The sequence below is a fragment of the Zonotrichia leucophrys genome, chromosome 2 (genome assembly GCF_028769735.1).
Source record: "Zonotrichia leucophrys gambelii isolate GWCS_2022_RI chromosome 2, RI_Zleu_2.0, whole genome shotgun sequence".
NCBI lineage: Eukaryota > Metazoa > Chordata > Aves > Passeriformes > Passerellidae > Zonotrichia > Zonotrichia leucophrys.
In genome coordinates this window covers 79,288,466-79,309,325 of record NC_088171.1, presented here as the reverse complement: position 1 = coordinate 79,309,325, position 20,860 = coordinate 79,288,466, and the positions used below count along the sequence as shown (strand labels likewise).

The 20,860-nt window shown below is 38.6% G+C and overlaps 1 protein-coding gene across 2 annotated transcripts in view; it reads left to right on the top strand.

Annotated features, from left to right (window-relative positions):
- TRIO (trio Rho guanine nucleotide exchange factor) overlaps positions 1 to 20,860 on the top strand; it is a 246,352-nt gene that overhangs the window by 142,682 nt on the left and 82,810 nt on the right. For both annotated transcript variants that reach the window (XM_064705497.1, XM_064705498.1), the window contains exons 19-30: positions 396 to 510; positions 4,874 to 4,989; positions 8,220 to 8,342; positions 11,101 to 11,295; positions 11,407 to 11,522; positions 12,069 to 12,135; positions 12,910 to 13,019; positions 14,078 to 14,147; positions 14,596 to 14,685; positions 16,567 to 16,659; positions 18,098 to 18,209; positions 20,182 to 20,372. In XM_064705497.1, the coding sequence (XP_064561567.1) occupies positions 396 to 510; positions 4,874 to 4,989; positions 8,220 to 8,342; positions 11,101 to 11,295; positions 11,407 to 11,522; positions 12,069 to 12,135; positions 12,910 to 13,019; positions 14,078 to 14,147; positions 14,596 to 14,685; positions 16,567 to 16,659; positions 18,098 to 18,209; positions 20,182 to 20,372 (1,398 nt within the window). The remainder of the gene's footprint in view (positions 1 to 395; positions 511 to 4,873; positions 4,990 to 8,219; positions 8,343 to 11,100; positions 11,296 to 11,406; positions 11,523 to 12,068; positions 12,136 to 12,909; positions 13,020 to 14,077; positions 14,148 to 14,595; positions 14,686 to 16,566; positions 16,660 to 18,097; positions 18,210 to 20,181; positions 20,373 to 20,860) is intronic.

The following is a 20,860-nucleotide window of genomic DNA, read 5'->3' as shown; positions in this document are numbered from 1 at the left end:
CTGTTTACACAGTAAGCAGCTCCAGGTGGCACATGGCACATTCAGTAAGCAAACTTCTCTGTGAACTCTGAGTCATGCTGAAAGCCCTAGAGCAGATAATTGCTTTTCAGGTTCTTCAGAAAAGATAAATAGCATTTTATTAATTTATTTTATTTATTTTATTTGTATTTGTTCATCTGCTTTGTTTTTTCTCTGCCAGGTAAGTTGTAACTGCTATTTGGCAGAGTATCGGTTCTAATAGTTGGCTTGGCTTGGCTTACTTGTAGAAGAGATTTAATGTGCAATGTTTTCCAAAACTGAAGAGGGTAACAAAAAAGAGAGTTAGGAAGATCTTTAATTTCTTCTGCATGTTTATTTGTGCATCTTCAAATAAACTTGTACCTCTGACTCTCTAGGCCTGCACACTGGCTCGGAGGAATGCTGATGTCTTCCTGAAATACCTGCACAGGAACAGTGTCAACATGCCAGGGATGGTGACACACATCAAAGCACCTGAACAGCAAGTGAAAAGTAAGGGGCTTCTTGTTCTCTTTCTTCTCACAAGAATGTGATCATCATGTGCTGTGGTGTGTGTGGGGACAGAGTAGTGAAGCCTGCCCAAGTGGAAGGATTTCTGCCAGGCTTAACAGGACCAAATTGCTTGCACACTTTGAAGGTGCTGACAGTCTTCAAAGTCTCTCATACTCTAATGAAGTTGCTTGGAATATTTTATCTGCTACTTACACCTAATCTTCTTTCTATTTGAAACTCAAATGTGTTGCTTTTATTGAGACAATGAGGTAGTAAACTTCCACATGATAATGTTTGGTCTGAAGCCAAATGAGAGCTGATCAGTGTAAGCTTATTCACTGTGTTGGTGTCAGGCATTCTGCAAGTTCCCTGGGAGTGCCAGAGTGATAAGAGGTTTTTACTTGTATGATGCCCTTGAGCTCTTCAGATAGTTTGAATCAATGTTGAGGAACTTCATGAAGTATGGGGTAACTTACATCATGTTTTAACTGCATGTGTGGACAGGCAGTAGCTGAGGTGAAGCTGGAAAAAGCTACTGCGTGAGGCTTGGCTTTTGCTAAGATTAATAATACATAGTACAGCTTTAGGGGGTAATAAGCACTCCAGGGAATGGAGAGAGAGAGACCTGTAGGGCTTTGAGGTACAAAAGTGCAAAAATTAATAGGATATGCATAACTGCTGGGTGTGGTACAGAACAGAGATCAGTGAGATTCAGAAGTAAATATTGCATTTTAATAATTTAATTGCCAGTCATATTCTGCTCTATGCATTTTGAAACTGTGACTGAACACTCTGGCCACACTACAGTCTCAAAACCATAGAAGTCTAATTTTTAATTAAATGCTGTTTGCACCTACCCAAAGGGGAGTTATGCATGTGATGTAGCCAGACTCAAGAGGAGCATGGCAGTAAGTCCAGAGAAAAAGTTGAAGCAAGAAAAATTCTGAATGGGAGAAAGTGTTACAGCAAGATGGATTAGAGCAGGTAGCCCAGAGAGGTAGGAGGATCTGTACCCCTAAGAATTTTAAAAACTTAGTTGAACAAGCCCCTGGAAATCTTTAAAGTTAGTGGTGCTTTGAAGAGGAGATTAAAACAGATGGCCTGCAGAGGTCACTTCCACACCAATGTACTTGATGACTTTATTGGAAAAGGACATGTTCACTTTAAATACAAGGGGTAAACAGCTCGTTGTTTTTCCTCTGTCCCCAACATTTCTAGAACTGTACAAGACAAAATCTCAACACAAATGCCAGCAGTATCAATAACTGAAGCTGACATTTGTCACTTAGTTCTTCTTTCAGTAAGAGACAAAGAAAACAGAGCAGAGGAAAGCAGGAAGTTGTAGCTACCACACTTACTGAATATTAGACAACTTTTTTTAAATTCAGTTTTGAAATCTGTATAGGAACAGTCATTCTGAGAAATGTAAATGTGCTTATATGAGGAAAGAATAGAAAGATTTCTATTAATGTCCTTAAGAGTAATAATTACATATCAGAACCATAGTGTTATGCATGTTCTGCATACATTTAAAATTCTGGATGAGTGATACATGTTTAGAAAGCAACAAAAAACCAACAAAAATCCAAGTAGAAAAAAATAAGCTGTTCCCTCTATAAACCATGTAATTTATGCTTCTGAGAATTAAACATGAGTTAAGATAGAGCTAGTGGGGACTCCTTCCTGTTAGGTCTCAATGGTATAGTGGTAGCTGACCAAATGATAAAAATGTTCACTCCTGTTCAAATATGCGTGTCAAGAAAAAAAGAGATCTCCTTTCACCTCTTTTCTAAATTGAGGAAAAAAAATGGAGTGCTTATTTTAGTGAAAGAGAGGTTACATATGTTCTAATAGAGCATTACAACTCAAATGTATGCTTGACACTGGCAGACTGCAATCAGTATATAGTTTATAAATTAATGCCTTAAAAACTTGAGTAAGCTTTGAGTTCCTGCAGAACTGCTGAACATTTTTCAAAAACCTCATTCAGTGGCATACTTAATCCTTATTCCTAGATGCAGAATAAGTTATCTGGAAAACTGATGTCTTAATCTAGGCAAAGTTTACCTAAGCATATGCTTCATGGGGAACAGGAATTGCAGTGGCACTGAACTCTGAGGGATGTCCTTTTGTCCCTGCATGCCAGTGTAAATAGTTTCTGTGATATGCACTTAAGGATACCCAATCATTGTCTCACTTAGGAAGGAACTGTGGCCTAAAACTGTGCTGTGGCAGGTGGATTGAGTTGGGGACAATTCCTGTAAGCCCAGAGATGAGAGCATCTTCATCTTTGCTTCTGCTGCTAAGGTTGTGTGCATCTGTGTTACCTGTCTGCTGTACAGGCTGCGACTGAGCGTGGTTCAGGAGCTTATCCAATGGTGCTTATATTTTTAGATAGGTTGATAGAAGGATGCATAGAGACACCTGAGAGCTCTTTGAGCCTGGAGAAGCAGCTGAAACTTTAGGGAACAATACTAACAAATGTTGGAATCAAAGTAAATAACAGCAACAGGGACTATGGTTCAGGTGGCTTGAGATACAGAGAGGCTTTTCCAAACCTAGCATTAAATATTGATGTTTTTTAACTTCCTTAGAGTAGTTTATAGAATATTTTTTCTTCTATTTGCCAGTCCAAGAAATTAATGGCACTAACACTAACAGTGCCCAGCCAAATATCTCTCACTGCCTTGCCATCTGTATCGTGTCCTCACAGAACAAATGCTGTTCCAATTTGCTAAATTCACCTCACTTGCTCTTTGTCAGAACTACTTTGCTTGCGTCACTGTCAAGATGTCTCTTTTTATATGGTGTGTCCAGTTGGGTGTGTTGCATTGTACAATGATAATTGTGTCCCGCCCACTCCACCTCCCTGCCTCCTGAAATCTGGCATATACTCTGAGCAAGTGTTTTGGAGGTGACATAAGGCAGAAATTAAACTGAGAAAGCAGGGGAGGCTCACAGCAGATCAGCTCATAGCTTGGCATATGAGGGGAGCCTGACCAGCAAAAAATAAAAACCTTGGCCACAGTGACCACATTCCGACCAAAAGCAAATTCTGGGTGATCTCAGCACCCTGTGGCAAGTGGGAATATGGTGCTTGTAAGCAGAAGGATGTTGGCAGTGATGCAGACACGTTTCATAATCCTCAGGGAGGCTGTGACAAGTGGTTGTGTTTGATCCCAGATCTCTGATGAGGTAGACAAAGATGCATTTCCCCTCAGGCTTCCTGTTATTTGAGCTTCTCTTGTCAAACTGTTTCTTGGAGTTCTTAGCTTTTGGGATGCAAAGCATGGTGGACTTGCACAGTGGGAGAGCAGAATGCAGGGACCATAAGACGCCTAGCGCCCAATAGCCTTCACTTGTAATTATGGATCATGGAAAATAGTCAGCTCTGGGTATAAGTAGAAAAGCAAGTAGTGTTGGTGTAAAAAGACTTTTTTATGGTCTCTTCTGCTTCTGCTGGACCTCTCATTTGTCTCTGTGCAATTGCAGCAGAATCACCTGGTGGAGAGGTTGAGTGTCCCCATTCCCCTGTGCTCAGCTTGCCCTCCCAGGTTTGCAGTAGCTACAGAGTCAGGTAGGGCTGCTGCTCTGGAAGCAGCAGTGGGTAAAGTGAGCTTCACAGGAAACTGCTAGAATTTCTTTTTTTTTGATGGAAAAACCATAAGCATTAAAGAAGCAGAATTCAGATAAGGTCTTCTGCATATTGTAAGCCCAAGGTCTTTGCTAAGAAGAATTTAAAAGGTTGGACATGTGGGATTTGGATGTGAGTTTTCTGATACTCAGGAATAACAAACTGTGGAGTTAATTATTTGATTACCTGGAAGTTGTGTCAAGGTTCAGTGAACATTCGTATTTAACAAGTCAGCTTACTTATGCTGCGTTTGATCTTGTGGTGACCTGAGGTTGTACATTTGTTCATCTGTATTTAATCATTAAAATACTTTATAGAAGACTAATATATTAAAAATTCCTTTTTTTTTACTTCAATATAATATGTTAAGCATGTTGTGATTACTTTTGCATGCTTATTCTTTCTGAAGAAACCCCATCAAGTGCATCTTTATCAGCCTACATTTTCAAACCTGCTATAAGCAGTGGCAGTACCCTTGTGAAAAATATTTAAGAAGAAAAAAACATGTCAGTAGTAAGTTTTAATTGCATCTGTAGTTTCTTTAACCAGTAGTTCTGTAAGTAATGAAAAAGGAACACTCCGTGTTTCATTAGTATCAGGGAAAAAAGCAAAACAAAGACTAACAGAGCAGGTGTATAATAAATTCTACAATGCAAAGTACTTTATTCTCCTGATTTTAGTGTGATATTTTAAATTTGATTGTCATAAGCCCTGTTTTCATTTCTTCAGATATCTTGAATGAACTCTTCCAGAGGGAGAACCGTGTGCTGCATTATTGGACCATGCGTAAAAGGCGTCTTGATCAATGCCAGCAGTATGTGGTGTTTGAAAGAAGTGCCAAACAGGTGAGGGTTTTATATAAAAATCCTCTTTGGTATGATCAGGGGTTCACTGTCCTCTCACAGTAACAAATTTGTCATTCACTTCAATATTTCAAATGGTTGAAACATCACAAGGATTGAAGTAGCAAGTTGAATTCTTTGCCTCCCCTTTAATACAGAACAATTAAATCTGGTGAGGCAGTGTGTCTGTAACTGTTGTAACTTAAAGGTGATGTTTTGCTTCTGCCAGCTTTGTCTGGTACTGGCAAATCTAATTTCTGCAAGCCTGTGTTTGACAAATTGTTATGCTTGTTAACTTTAACACACACACCTAATTTGTCTGGGGAAATTACAGGCAGCAGCATTTTTCTCAGATGTTGGAGAAAAAATATCTAATTAAGTTGATTGGCAGTTCTAGAAATCTGACAAGTTGGATAACTCATTAAACAATAATAACTGAATTACTGTGATTTTTCAGTTCTTTGTATTTGGTTTCATGGTTTCCTGCATGATAGATACACCTCTTGGTATTTTGTTGAATTTATCAGTCTGAAAAGGACTATTAAGTAACTACCTCACATGCAAAAAAAAATTTCCTTCACTAATCAAAACAATGCCTTAAAAATAAGTAGGGGGTTCAAGGCAGAAGTGGTAAGTGATGGTTTTTTAGTTGTTGGGGTTTTTTTTAACTGATTATAAGACAAAGAAAGGAAGCTATCTGTTCCTGTTCTGCAGAAAATGACACAATGACCATAGTGTAAAATATAGTCAGATCCTCTTAAAAGGGCTCAAAAATCTAATCTTCTATTTCTTTCTGACAGCTAATTTAGACAAAAGTTTAAATACTGTTGGTCTGGTTTGCTCTCTTGAATGAATTTTCAAGTCTACTTTTCATGCTTTCACAAAGAAGTTAATGCAAGATGCATCTTGGAGTGAATTTGAAGTCTGATACTTCTTTAAAATAACACCACCATCTCTTCCCTACCCCCCTGCCCTCGCCTCCCCGCCCTACTTTTGAATAACCTTAATTTAAACCTCTGACAAGCACATGATCTACTTGTTTTTGTATAGAGATTACTAACCAACAGTCAAACACTGGAGATAAAGATCTGTCAGCATTTTCATTGTAAATCCCATTTTTCAGCAATCACCAGTTCAGTCATCAAAAAGCAAAGCGAACCAAACCATATATGGGACTCTACAGTGATTAGCCAAAAAAAATGGAAGTGTTGCTGTCTTCATTTAGATGTCTTTCTGGAATTTGGAAGAACCTGTTCCTTGTGCTTTCAGAACTTGATGCCCTTGTGATGGAAAAGATACCACACCAGTTTGCAAGAACAGGGTTAGATTCTCAAATCCTTTCAGAGTTAAGGGCTTACCTGATCCCTAAACTGATTCCTCCAGTTCTTGTAGTGATGCCTCAGGTGAAGTAGAAACTGATCTAAAGTATAGGAATTTAGATCGTGTCGAACTTTATGTCATATTGTGCCTCTAAAGAGGTGCCAGCAAGTTACAAAGAGACAACATCATTTTATTCTCATGGCGGGGGGATTGGAACTACATGATTTTTAAAACCATCAAAACCATTCTGTGATTTGGGGAAGGGCAGCTTTTTGTTTATCATTCATTCTAGCACTGTGTTATAAACCCACTAAAAAAAGGCAGAGATGTATTAAATGTTGTTGGTAATATGGTAGCCGTGCTGTGCCTGTCCATATCAGTCTTCACTTGCAAAGATTGACATTGGAATGACAACATGTGTCATAGAGGTGGTTGGTTGCAATGTTGCTTTTTTGACAGAAGTCCAACAGATGTTCCATCAGCAACTTTTAAAACTATAGCCCCTCTTATCAGGCTTGCACCTGCATCAGTATGTGACTAAGAAAATGGCATCTGGCATTCACATTTGGTGTTGAATTTTGAAGGCTTTCTACTCATTTCAGATTCTGCACCAAGAAGGAAAAACATTTGAAGTGGAAGTAAGGGAATCAACGTTGTTTCATCACAGTTTTGATGAGCTTAAATCATTGGTGAAATTATAATACAGACAGTGCCTTTTCTGATTCATTGTAAGGCTATGTGTGTGAAACATACATATCTACTGTCCACCAGGATAAATCTTTTCCTGTTCTTGGTAGTGTGGATAGATAATGCTCATAATTTCAGGTTATCCTTTCAGGGAAAGAGTGAACACCCACCAGCATTCTACTACTTTTTCTTTTGGGTTATTAAATTTTTGCCTTCTGTTCTGTGTATTTACTGAAGATACAGAAGCTACACATGCATTTAGTGATAAGGTGGTTCTAAGCAAGCTGTGTAAAACTCTTTGAACATCTGCTATTGGCTTTTTCAGAGACGAGAAGTTTCTAAGCTCCCATCCCTCTGCCTGCTGCTGTAGGAAGCCTGTATTGAGAGCTGCAGAACAGTTGTCAGTTAGATTTTCACTGTTATGCAGCAGTTGGAGACAGCTCTTGCTTTTTTCAGGAGCCAGAGATTCCTCACGACCACTGAGTTATGCTTAAAAGGGCAGCAGGTAATGTGGGTAAATCATAGATAATTACAAAGATGATAATTTTTCATAATAGTGAGCAAATGAAGTGTCAGATGTGGAAGGCAAACAATCTTAGTTTGCAGTTCTTTGTTCTTGGTTTTTTTTCTGCTTATACATACATAAATTGCTTTAACTGAGGCATCTCACTGTTCCTTCTCTGCTGCAGGTTTTATTTCCAGGAGCACAGACCACACTTTGTGAGGCTGGAATACATGCCAGCAAAAGCGATAGTTAAATCTTACATGCTTGTAAAGCTTAGCCTGTACACTTGGTGGTCTTATGCACATTTTTACATGTTGGAACTCATATATTTCTGAGCATGGCTGTCCCATGTGGCACCAAAAAAGTGATTTTTTTTTCTTTTTCCTCAGCTGAGGAAAGTATACTATCAAAACTATGAACATAATTAGTTAAAACTTTTTAATAGTGAACTGCTCTAGTCCTGCAGTAGTGGACTTCCCTGAAGTGTTTGGATTCATACATAATTTTTAATTCTTTAAGCATTGCTTCATAGTCTTTGTGAATTATTTCAGAGTTATGAACTATTTGGTATTGTAGAGGTATTAGATGATTGCCACAAGTGACAAGGAGTAAAATTCACCTGTGGCCAAACTATGTGTGTGAAATACTGATTACAGATGGTTTTTGTTGGCAAAAATATATTGTCTTTTCTCTCACTTTTCTTCATTAATGCTTTATTTAGGCTCTGGAATGGATTCATGACAATGGAGAGTTTTATTTATCCACACATACTTCCACTGGTTCCAGTATCCAGCACACTCAAGAGTTGTTAAAAGAACATGAAGAGTTTCAGATCACAGCAAAGGTAAAATAATTTTTTTTAATTATCACAAAATACTTAGAGTTGGAAGGAGCCCCTGGAGGCAATTAGTCCAATCACCCTGCCATGATAGAGTCCCCAAGAGCAGGTTACACAGGAATGTGTCCAGGTGGGTTTTGAATGTCTTCCCAGAGGGAGAGACTCCATGACATCCCTGGGCAGTCTGTTCTGTGCCCTGCCACCCTCAGCGCAAAGAAATTCTTCCTCATGTTGAGATGGAACTTCTTGTGTTCTAGTTCATGGCTGTTAGTTCTTGTCCTGTCACTGGGCATCACTGAAGAGTCTGGTATCATCCTCCTGATAGATATGTTTGAGATATTTTATATTTTGGTGAGATTCCCCTCTCACTCTGCTCCAGACTGAACTGGCCCAGCTCCCTCAGTCTATCCTCGTTAGAGAGGTGCTCCAGACCACAAACCATCTTTGTGTTGCTCTGCTGGACCCTCTCCATTAGCTCCTTGTCTTTCCTGAACTGTGGAAACCAGAACTGAACACAATACTCCAGATGTGGCCTCATTGGGGTCAAGAAGAGTGTCAGGATCACCTCCCTCGACCTGTGGCTGCACTTTTCCTGATGCACCCCAGGATACTGTTGGCCCTCCTGGCCACCAGGGCTCTGCAGGCTCATGCTCATCCACCAAGGCTCCCAGCTCCTTCTCCACAGAGCTGTTACCTAGTAGATCAGCCAACAACCTCTGCTAGTACTGGGGCTATTTTCCCCAGGTTGCAGGACCCTGCCTTAGCCCTTGTTGAACTTCAGTAGATTCCTCTGCCCAGCTCCCCAGCCTGTCGAGCTCCCACTGAGGCAGCACAGCTGGTTCCCCGAGTTTCATATCATCAGCAAACTTGCTGAGGGTGCATCATGTTCCTTCTCCAGCTTGTTGATAACCAAGTTGAGTAGAAGTTGAATTATGTAAGATTTGAAACAAAATAAAGCAACTGAATTCCCCTTGCCCATCAAAAAATCCCCCAAGGATGTGTCCATCAAGATCTGTTTACTTGCAGTGGTTTCTGTCTGTATTTCTGCTGAGAATAGAATAAAACAGAAGATAAGGAGCAGATACTCATTGTTACTGGAGCTCCATGAGCCCCATATGCTGTTGATGTCTCATGACAAAATCACAGTGAAGTAGCTTAACAATGTTTTCAATACCTACAAACGTTTCAGGGCCTTTAATTTCCACTTTCATATCTTCATGATTGTGGATTGCTGAATGTTCATTGAGGATATAAAATACAACAAGCTGTATTATTATTCTAATTATTAATTAGAAGATATTAGAAAAGTTAAAGCTTTATTTGTTAGGTAACTAATTTTATTAAAGTATTCTGTGCTTCTCCTGTAAACCTTTTTGAGTCAGGCAGCAGAATGGTATTCTGCATCTCTGGAGGCCTTTACAGGCCTGAGACTGTAAAGTTGTCACTCCTGAGGCTTTCCAGTTTTCCCATGTGAAAGACAGACAACCATTGCATGACTGAACTACCTGAGTTTGTAGCCTTGTCTTGTCTCTGTTTTATGTTACCTCCTGTTCAAACTGTCACCCGTTTCTCCCTCTGGCTCTCCAACCTTCATAGAGAAATAATCAAGCCCAGGAAAATAAGCGAGTGTTCATTTGTCTGAATGATCACCTCAGAAGAGACTTGGAGATGGAGATGGTCAAGGGACATGTGGGAAGGGAGAAAAGAAAATCCAGAAAGAGCAGAGATCACTTTTGATGTTCAAACCTGGATTTTCTTCTGTTTGATCTTTGCTTCAGACTTTGATTTCCTGGATCCCTTCCAGTATGCAGAGCACCACTACTCCTCCTTATTCCCTCTTTCAGCCTGCAGATGACATTGGTGCCCCTTTTGAAAGGATGTTGTTTGTGTCACTCCCTTGGCACCTGCTGGGAGGATATGTTAGCCCTTGCTAATTCCATACTGACAAGAAATGCTTGGATGAGGGACCATTAGGGAATGAAAAGAATTAAGAGAGGACAAACTTGATTTTTTCAATAATGTACGAGTCAAGTTTTTATTGACTGTTTTGCTTAACTCCCTGCTAGCAAGGGCCCTGACTCCACTCATGACAGAGAGGTGGATGTGTAAACTCATCCATTGTGGATGATTTATGATTTACACGAAAGAAAGTGCATAATTTTAGGCAGTTTGTCATTTGGGAAAAGCATTTAGAGATTTGGTGATGACTACTTGTTTCTCTTAGTTTCTCTCAAACAGTTCTGTGCCAACAAAGCATAATATAGAAAAGATTTAAAGAATTCAGTCTTCATCCATTAAAGAGTAAAGCACATAACGAGATTTACTTCCATCTCAGCATTTCTGTGGGGTCTAAAGGAGGTAGATTCTTGGGACTGTGGGTCAGGTCTAATATCAGTGTTTCAGTGGTAATAAAAAAAGTACCCTCTTTGGCATGAAAATGCCTTTGTATTGATGCAAGAGTACTCATGCTGAAAGGCTTGCCTAGCAGAATTTAATCTCTGGGTTAGATATGAAGCATATATTTCAAAGAAAAATAAACAATCTGCTTCTAGTCATGTAATAATAAAGCCTAAGAAAACCTACATAAATCTTGTGCTATTTTTAATAAGTAAAAGGTATCTGTTTAAAGGAGTTCTGGGAAGAGAGAGGAAGAAGGTAGCTTCTTCAATTCCTTCTCTAATTGCACTTAGTAGCAGTTAAGCACAGTGACCCCCTGCATGACATGTAGAGCTTGTAACTGTTCGATATTTTCCTGTTTTCATAGCAAACCAAAGAGAGGGTGAAGTTGTTGATACAGCTGGCTGATGGCTTTTGTGAAAAAGGGCATGCTCATGCAACAGAGATTAAAAAATGTGTCACAGCAGTGGATAAGAGGTACAGAGACTTTTCCCTGCGCATGGAGAAATACAGGACCTCTTTAGAGAAAGCTCTGGGTATTTCCTCAGATTCCAATAAATCGGTAAGAGAAATTTGAGTGTGATGACAGACAAACAAGCTTTACTTGCATTTGATTTAGCTACTTTTTTCTCCTGTCTCCTTCCTTAATCAATTCTTCCTTTCTTTAATAAAGAGCAAAAGCTTGCAGCTGGATATAATCCCAGCCAGTGTCCCTGGGTCAGAGGTGAAACTGCGCGATGCTGCTCATGAGCTTAACGAAGAAAAACGAAAGTCTGCCCGCAGGAAAGAGTAATACATTTATTTATTTTTAATCAATGAGAATGCATAAATCAATCCTGATATGAAACAACTGTCATGGCTTGTCTGGCAGCTTAGAAATTATATAAATGGTAAAAAGAGAGTGATAGTACTCAGTATCTCTTATTGCCGTTTAGTCACATGCTTGTTCTAGTAGATAATTCTAACATAACAGAATCTTAAACTTTCAAAACTGTTAGACTTCTTTTAATATGCTTTTTTCCTTTTTAGAAATAATGCAAAATAAATGTGTAAGGGGAGGAAGCAAGACAAAAGTTAAATGACTGTAGCAGTGCAAAGTGTTAGAGAAAAAATTGCATCTCCTTCCCCATTTCATTTTGTCCTGGTTAGTAATGGAGGGATGTTACCTCATAGGTTTTCTTCCTCTGTAGTCTCTCTTCGCATTTCACTTCTCAGATTTTTCTTGCTGCAGTGGAAAAGCAAAAGCTGATGAGGAGAACGATGGGTTCTGGTTATTATGTGTTCACAGTGGTCTAACCCACTGAGATTTGATTATTCTTTCTGTTGTCACCTAAGGTTCATTATGGCTGAGCTAATTCAGACAGAAAAGGCTTACGTAAGAGACCTCCGGGAATGCATGGATGTGAGTTTTCTTTTTTTCACTAATCTTTGAAGGCAGGATTCAATCCGCTGCTCTGTGTTTTTTTTCTGGTTTTAACAGCTGAGCATGATTGGTTTGGAATCATAGGATCAACTTAAGTATTCTTACTGCCATTAGGAAGAAACTTAGAATTACATCTGATAACAGCCATTTCAGAATTCACCCTATATGTTTTGCCTTTGTTAGTATGAATTTCAGTATTTGTTCCTTTCCCAATTCATAATCATGTGGGGAGTTTTTGTTTTAGAGAGAGGAGGGAAAAAGGAGGGGTTTACTTTATTTGCTTTGCTAGCAATAGGGGAGAGCTTGTGCTAATTCTCTTATTATCTGTATCACATGTTCTGCAACTAGCTGACTTTTTGAATAGAAATTCAGCGAGATTCCATGGAAAAGTGCCCAGTAATTGTTCTGCTGAAGCAACTAATGTTCAGTGGTAGCTGTTGCACAAAGCATGAACTTCTAGACTGCAGACATGACCTTGATAAGGAATATCCTGAAGCATTAGAGTTTGTCAAGAACACTATGCATTTTAAATTATGAAGTCTCGGGACTGTGTTAAATTGTCAGTTTTAGAACTTGTATTTCACTGTCAAAATCACAAGGTATATTTGACACAACAGGCACTGTCACAACTGGAGATGATGCTGCTGTATGATCTTTGCCTAGTTTCTAGTTTAATGCATACTTGCAGATACCTGGCTGTGTCTGTTGGGAGTTTATCATCGCTTTTCACACTTTTTTTTTTTTTCTGGGCAGACATATCTATGGGAAATGACAAGTGGAGTTGAGGAGATCCCACCTGGTATTGTAAACAAAGAACACATTATCTTTGGAAACATGCAGGAAATTTATGAGTTCCACAATAAGTGAGTGACTTATCTTCCATTTCCATACTACTGTTAAATCCAAATGATGACCTGAGGGATTTCCTAGTGAAAATACTGTGTATTTCAATAATAAATGCTTTCCCATTAAAAACTTGAAAGATTTTCCTCTTGCATTGCTACTTTAGCTGTATCTTTTTGCAGAGAGGTAGGTACACCATTAGAAATTATATTTTTCAGCCTCAGGCATCTTTCAGCATATAAGAGAATTTTGGATACACCAGAATTTTGTTGTAGGTTTATCAGTTGTTCTAAAGATATGAAAACCATTGAACTCAATAAAATACAAACATAGCACAAACATTAGGGCTCTGTCATTGTTTCACAACCCTCATTCCCAATATCCAAGTGCAGCTGTTAGTGGGAAAGAGTAGGGCTCCCAGCTCTTTTTGGCTCTTAGCTTCTGTGGAGATCCTCCAGCATCATTACATTTACTGGAGTACAGAGCATAAAAGAGACTTGTCCACTCCATTTCTTCTGAATGGAGTGGTTCTTAGGGGGAATCTGTGTACAGAAGTCTTGCTCTGAATCTTCCTTCTTTGTTATTTCCTGGTTATGTACACATTTGTATTGGGTTATGATTCTTCTTAGTAATAAAATGCACCTAGTATATTCCAGACCCCAATTTTACAGTTCTTTGTATGCTTTGTGTTAACTTGAGAACTTGAGTATCCAAAAAGCAGTGTTTGGGGTTTTTTTAAATTGAGATGAAGGTTTTTCTTGAAACTGAAAACAGTAGGAAACCTTCTTGATAGAGAACAACAGCAATTACTAAATTTTTATGTATTCTTATGTATTAACTGCATGTCCACTGGTGCAATTTCTGATCTTCTCATCAGAATTTTTATTGAATTATATTTTATATTAGTACTTTTATTACACATTTTTATCTATTTGTTATCTTTATTTCCTTAGCTCATACATTTGGTATTACAGAAAATTTTCTAATAGCCTTTATCCACAGACAATAGATCCAAGCAATTTGCTGTAATGAACATGTTTCCTAGGCCTTGTACTACTTGTTTCTTTTCTACCCACAGTATATTTCTCAAGGAGTTGGAAAAATATGAACAGTTACCAGAAGATGTTGGACATTGCTTTGTTACTTGGGTAATGAAGTCACACTTACGTTTAGAAGGGGGGATAGGATGCATGACATGATGAATTCTTGCTCTCAGATCCTTTTTTGATTTGTAAAAGTACCTCTTCCTGCAAATTTAAGTAAAATGTGTGTGTCTTTAACTGAGAAAACAATAATTAGGTCACTCCTGTCAGATGCCAGTCCTTAGCTGCTTTTGAAGTGTATGCAAGTGGCCTAAACCTGTGTATAGATTTGGTTTGTCTTAACTCTAAATAACCTATTTTTATATACATTGCTGCTGTTTACAGTCTTACTTGCCTGACGTGTATTTTTACACTGCTAGTTTGAGTGGAAATGTAATTCTGTACAGCTCAGTTTCCTGATAGGGAAGATAAGCTCTCTGATAATGGCGTAAAAACTTTGAGAGAGGAATGATGCTCTCTGATAACCTTTGTAAATTTGCATTTTGTTCTGCAGGCAGACAAATTCCAGATGTACGTTACCTACTGTAAAAATAAGCCAGATTCCACTCAGCTGATATTAGAACATGCAGGAGCATACTTTGATGTAAGTACATAATCTTAAAACCTAAAACACCTTGGCTCTTTGACTCATATTTGTGGTTCTGCTGATTTGTTAAGAAATGCAAGTTTCCTGTTAATAACACTGCAATTTATTAAGCTGTCAGCTCAAGAAAATCAGTTCTGTATCTCACATGGTTACATTGCTCAGTTGGTGTTACAGAGCTGTCAAATCAGATGTGAAAAGCCGCTGTCAAATACCAGAGTGGTTCAGAACTGGAAGCAGGTTCTGGCAACAACAACCGAGACATGAATCTTCAGCTCACACAGGCACATCCTGCAAATCTTAGCATTTTGATGTGCTTAGTTTGCATTGTATGTAATCAAGATAGAAATGTTGGTTGAGTTTTGGAACGCTTTTAAATTGTAATTGCATGTAGTGGTAATTCAGTTCACTGCTGTTATTCAGAAGGGCTGAACCTCCTTATTCTGTCCCACGGTTCCATGGCCTACACGTGCAATATTCTGCATAGAAAAGCAACAAAAATGTAGGTGTGTTAGAAGTTTAATGGAGGAATTTTGGCCACGGTGACTGAGCTTTAGTTGCACATGTATTAATAGATTATTCAATTGGAGTTCAGTCTTTTTCCATTTTTTTTTTCCCTACTAGCTGTATGATGGCACCACAATTTTTTTATGATGACACCACAATTTTTTTTAGAATTGTTTGTACAAGTAGAGGGAAGTAGAGGAAATCCCTGAAGCCCTTGAGGTTAATCTCAAAAGTCTAATCACTGAGGAAATGAGGTTTCTAAACATTGTAAGGCAAAACCTTTCTGTTAAGCCTCTGTTAAGTTTTCAGTGTTTGAAGAAGAGCAGGTGAGTTACACAGAATCAGGTTGATCTGACCAAAAAAATTCCAAGAAAAATTTAGGAAATACCATTTTAAAAAATAACACAGGGCTGTAATAAAATTACTAGAAATAAATTCTTGCCATCACCTCCTCTGATCTATCTGTTTTACCACTAGATCCAGAGCTCTTCATCCCCTAGTTCACCTAAAGTATATTAGGAGTGTGAAGACTTAATTCTGTGCACAGAGAACTTGAGCACTTCCACTGATGACACCACTGGTCCATGTGAAAATACCGTGTGTATCCCATTTGGGGAATTTCTGATACTGTAACCATGGTTTGATGGCACATAGCTGTGGGGCATAACTCGCTGTTAGAAATTGCTTGGTTGAAGTAGATCCAATGCTATGATAAATGGCAGACCCTATCAGTGGAGTTCAGCCCTAGTCCGTACCTGAAATCTGTAATCATCCCAGTTAGCTCTCCGATAATTCTGGTTTCCACCTTTAGCTTCGTGGATGTTGTTTCTTTTTCTATTTGTAAGTGGCTGGTTTATTTTAAAGTGCTTGGTAGCCTCAGAAACTGTTACTCGGTGCTCCCTCTGGTGGGGGATGAGGCCATCTGTGGCTGTTGGCACTGAAATAGCAGGAGATGCTGAGAAACCTCTACCTCAGCCTTCCTGGCACTCCTGCCCCTTCCCAGCAACACTGGAATGTGAGGGTTTTTCCTCTCCTGCAAGTAGCAAAAGAAATACAGATCCTAATGTTTTTTAAAAAAGGTGTTGCCACACATTTTGTGTCTCTAATTGTTGCTCTTTGTATTTAGGTTTGTTGAAATGTTTCACAGGTGCTCTTGGAGGTAATCATCTTCTGTTTGTACCAAGTGAGCAGGCAGATGCACAGCATTACACATATTCATTGTGCTTGGAATATCTGATTATCCTGGTTTTTTGGTTTTTTTTTCCTGCTAAAATAGAATTTGTAGTTAATGTATATTATTTCATAATCCCTCAAAACAGTTTATATCTGAGTATTGGTGCTTACAGTCCTCAAATGTTTGTTTTTTCCATGTAGGAGATACAGCAACGACATGGACTGGCCAACTCTATCTCCTCTTACCTTATCAAGCCTGTCCAAAGGATAACAAAATACCAGCTTCTTTTAAAGGTCAGTATTAATTCAGAGCTCTTCCTCTGATTCTGCTGGTCATAAGAAGGCAAAGCTCTTGCTAAAATCAGGAGGTTGTTCTACTCTACTCTCTAAGACTCCGGCATCCTGGGCAGCCACAAATGCTGCTGCAAAATTTCAACTGAAAATGAAAGAATGCATAAACAAGCAGCTTTTTGTCCAGATTTCTGTAAACCAAAAAAAAATATTCATGAATACTGATGTTTACTTAGAAAATATAATTTGCATTTGCAGGGTAAAAAAGTAATTCATGGCTGTAGGACTGTATAACCATTTTTGTATTGTTTTCTACACCAGATTTTGGTAAGACATTAGCTATGCTGATGATATTAAATACTGTAAAGTAGATATTTATATATAAATCTGCAATACAGATATCTATGAGGCATTTAAATATCTGTGTGTATTGGTAAATATTTACACATAGTGACTGTACCTGTAGACCTGTTGCACAAAGAGTTTTTATTTGTAATATTGCCTGGAAATGTCCAGTAAATAGCAGCTAAAAATAGAGCCTAAAACTTGAATGATAAATGAAACATTTTACAGTTCTGGAAGTTTCACTTGTTTTTCCAAATGATGTTGAAGCTGCTCCTCTTCTGTGCCTTTGAGAGATACTAAAGTTACTCTCACTGTTCTGTGCAGTTGTCATGCAAAATTTAGGTGGAATCATGTAGTGTTTTGCTGTGATAGTGGTATTGGCAGTTGAATAAAAATACTGTAATGATCATAATATTAGAAATCACATGGCTTTTTCTTTAAAAAGAGGGAAAGGAATTTAACCTGAGGGAATGAAAATTAAGTGGGCTTTTTGAATAACAGAAGTAACATAATATGCCCTTTTGGTTATGTAACCTACATTTTATCTTGATACTGTTCAAATGCTTGAAAGCTGCCAGGAAATTTGAATACCAGCTGAGACACTGTTACATTAAATCTGTGGGATGTTGAATGGCCAGAGAACTGTATGCCCTAAATTCTGCTACAACACTTCAGCATGTTCAATTCTCTAACTTCTGTCCATTAGTTAATGCTAGTTTGTATTGAAAAGTTTTGCCTGTAGGTTGTTTTTAACTGTATGAACACAGAATAGTCATTCATGGAATACTTAGAATAAAACAATGTAATCTTTATCAGGAGTTGTACAGAGCAGGTGTTTGGTGCAGTGGAGCAATGACTGACATGGGAGGTGGGAAGGCTCCTTTTGTGCTGCCCTGCTTTCCCCCATCTTCATGACTTGGCAGCTGCATTGTTCTGGGCCTTGATGTAGCACAGCATCTGATAACTGTGTCAAGAAGTTCAAAAATATTTTATGGGTCAAAAATGAATTTTGGTTTGTTAGAACTACTCTTTGGTTGTCTGTCGTATTAGTATAAAAACAAATTATAGAGTCGTTTTGTCTGTTTGGTTTTTGCAGGAGCTGCTCACGTGCTGTGAAGAAGGTAAAGGTGAGATTAAGGATGGCCTGGAGGTGATGCTTAGTGTGCCAAAGCGAGCCAATGATGCCATGCACCTCAGCATGCTGGAAGGTAGGATTCAAGCTGCCTTTCCAATTCATTGTGTGCTGCAGATGAACTTTGTTTTGTGAACATGTTCTTTTCTCAGGGTTTGTATTTTTCATACCATTTTGGCAGGGCTATATGAGATGAAAATTTATTTAGGAAAGTTTATTTAGGAAAATAAGTCAGCTGCTAGAGTTTTAGTAATTCTTGAAGTGTTCTTTCACCTTGATCTATAGTTGTGGCACTGCAGATCTGAAAAACCTGTAGGCTAATGAGGTAGTCCACTACTCACCCAAAATGCAATAGGTGACTGGTCAGATAGGCTGGCTTTGGCTGCATTCTCCAACCTAAGCTTCTTTGTATGAGGCTCATAAGTGTATTATCGTTGATTTTGCTGATTTATGTATGAAATAATTGTCTCCAAGAAGTTTGCCTTTTCCACATCTGTTTGCTGCCTGTTCCATAACAGACTTCTGGTTGAAATCTATCTTCTGGCAGTAAAATGTCAGCATAAGCCAATTTAGCCCTAGCCTAAGCCAGCATAATCATGTTCATGGCAGACAGTGGAGGTTGGATGTAATGCATCTATGTGCTTAGAACAACTTCATGCCAAAATCTGTTTTGCAATTGGCACGTTATCATTTATAATGGTGCAATCATACATTTAGTAATAAAAGTGTTTTTCTTGGGTGTTTAAATTTTTGGAGAAAAAAAAGCAGGGCCCTCTTACCCTATAGTTGCTGAATAAATACTTCTAAATGCTTCTAATCAATATGCCTTTTCTTCTCCTCTGCCTTCTGGGAGTAGTGTGAAGCTTGTTGTGGAATTTTCAGTGTTGTGCTAGATACTGTAAAATTTGCCTTGGTTTGACATGTGATCCTTGATTTTATAAATGCTCCAAATCACCTCTATTCCTTGATTTTAAACAGTAAGGATGTCAGTCAGTTTACAGGAACACTTCCAAATGCTTGTTCAGGAGGTGGTCTTAGTATAAAGGCTGACCAGCTTTGTTAATCATCTTTTGACACTGGGAATGTGACTCTGGAGAATATCCTAATCTTTTACATAAGTTGGTTTTACAACAAATCGTGCGTGCATTGTTGAGTCATCCCACGTTGGACAAATATAGTGAGTGAGCACATTTCCTCTTTATGTCTCCGGAGGATTTTGAATGAACATCCTGGCGGAACTTGCCTCTGATCCTCTCCATACTCTTGCCCTGTTCAGAGTATGAGAACTGGCAAGCAGTATCTATTTAAAATACATTTTGATACCACTCAGAAGAGTATGGTTGACAGTCCTCCAGCTCTAAAGCTGTGTATTAAACTGGGTGAATATGTTACCATTATAATGGAAGTAAAATTGTTGGTATTCTCAATCTTCATCTTTTTTTCATTATGTCTCAATACAAATGATCCAGCTGGTAATTACTGTAACGTGGATCAATTCTGGCATGACCAATGGTAGGCTGATTGTATGCCAACAGCTCCAAGCTGCCATGTTTCTCCATCCCCAGTTGGAACACATTTCTGTGCTCATTGCCCACATGGTAGAGAAGGTATACCTCCAGAAAAGGTGGCATTTGGGAGCTTGCTACTCTCAGAAGAACCTGATGTTGCTCTGTGTCTTTGCAAGTTGCTTACTTTGTACAGTGGCAGAAAGCTCATAAGAGAAATCATTTTCATCACAGAAGAGGTTACCAGAAGCTGACAAATGACAGATTTGTCATTTGTTGGTAAAATACTGCCAGAAGAGTTGATAAAGTTCTTAACAGTTGGATGTCTAAATTTAGAAGTGCATTTGAGCTACAGTTACATTTAGTATATTGCAGTGTGAAAATCAAGTCTTGTTCTCAGTATTGTTTTCTTGGAATCTCATCTTTTGGAAGTTTTGTCAGGGAGAAGAAAATCATATAGTTTAATGAACAGAAGCTGTGCTTCTTATGGTACTTATATTACCACGTTTTCATGGTGAGTCTTTCCTTTCGCTCTGTTTTTAGGCTTTGATGAAAATATAGAATCTCAGGGAGAGCTCATCCTTCAAGAATCCTTCCAAGTGTGGGACCCAAAAACTCTGATTCGAAAGGGAAGAGAGAGGCACCTTTTCCTTTTTGAGATGTCCTTGGTTTTCAGTAAAGAAGTGAAGGACTCAAGTGGAAGGAGCAAGTACATTTACAAGAGCAAACTTTTTGTAAGTATGGAAGAACAACTGATCATATTTACAAAACTGTCCAGATTAGGCTTTAACTAAGCTCAGGTGATTGAAGTGTGTCTGAAAAACTTGAACAACTGTAACAGAGCACTGCAAGAAAGCCTTGGAATGTATAGACTGAACCTTTAAAGTTTGGTGCTTTGTCTTGTTCTTGAGGAGAAAGGATAGGCTCAAAGCAGCTACTGAGGGGTACGTGTCAGCCTTGGTGTGTCAGGTCAAATGAAAATCAACATTGGGCTAGACTGGTTTTGTCTTAATTGTGTGCTGATTGCAGATTCTTTAACACTTATTTGTATAAAGCAGAAGTATGGAAGGAGTTGATGAGTTGCCTTCAACTTTCTTGTTTGCTATTGCTGTTAAGGATTCGTTTTAGTGGATATTCTACACCTACTGATTGGGGAAGGGAAGAACTTTGTTTTGGAAAAGTTCATTCCAGAATGTTTGCTGAGACCAGTAGTCTTACAATA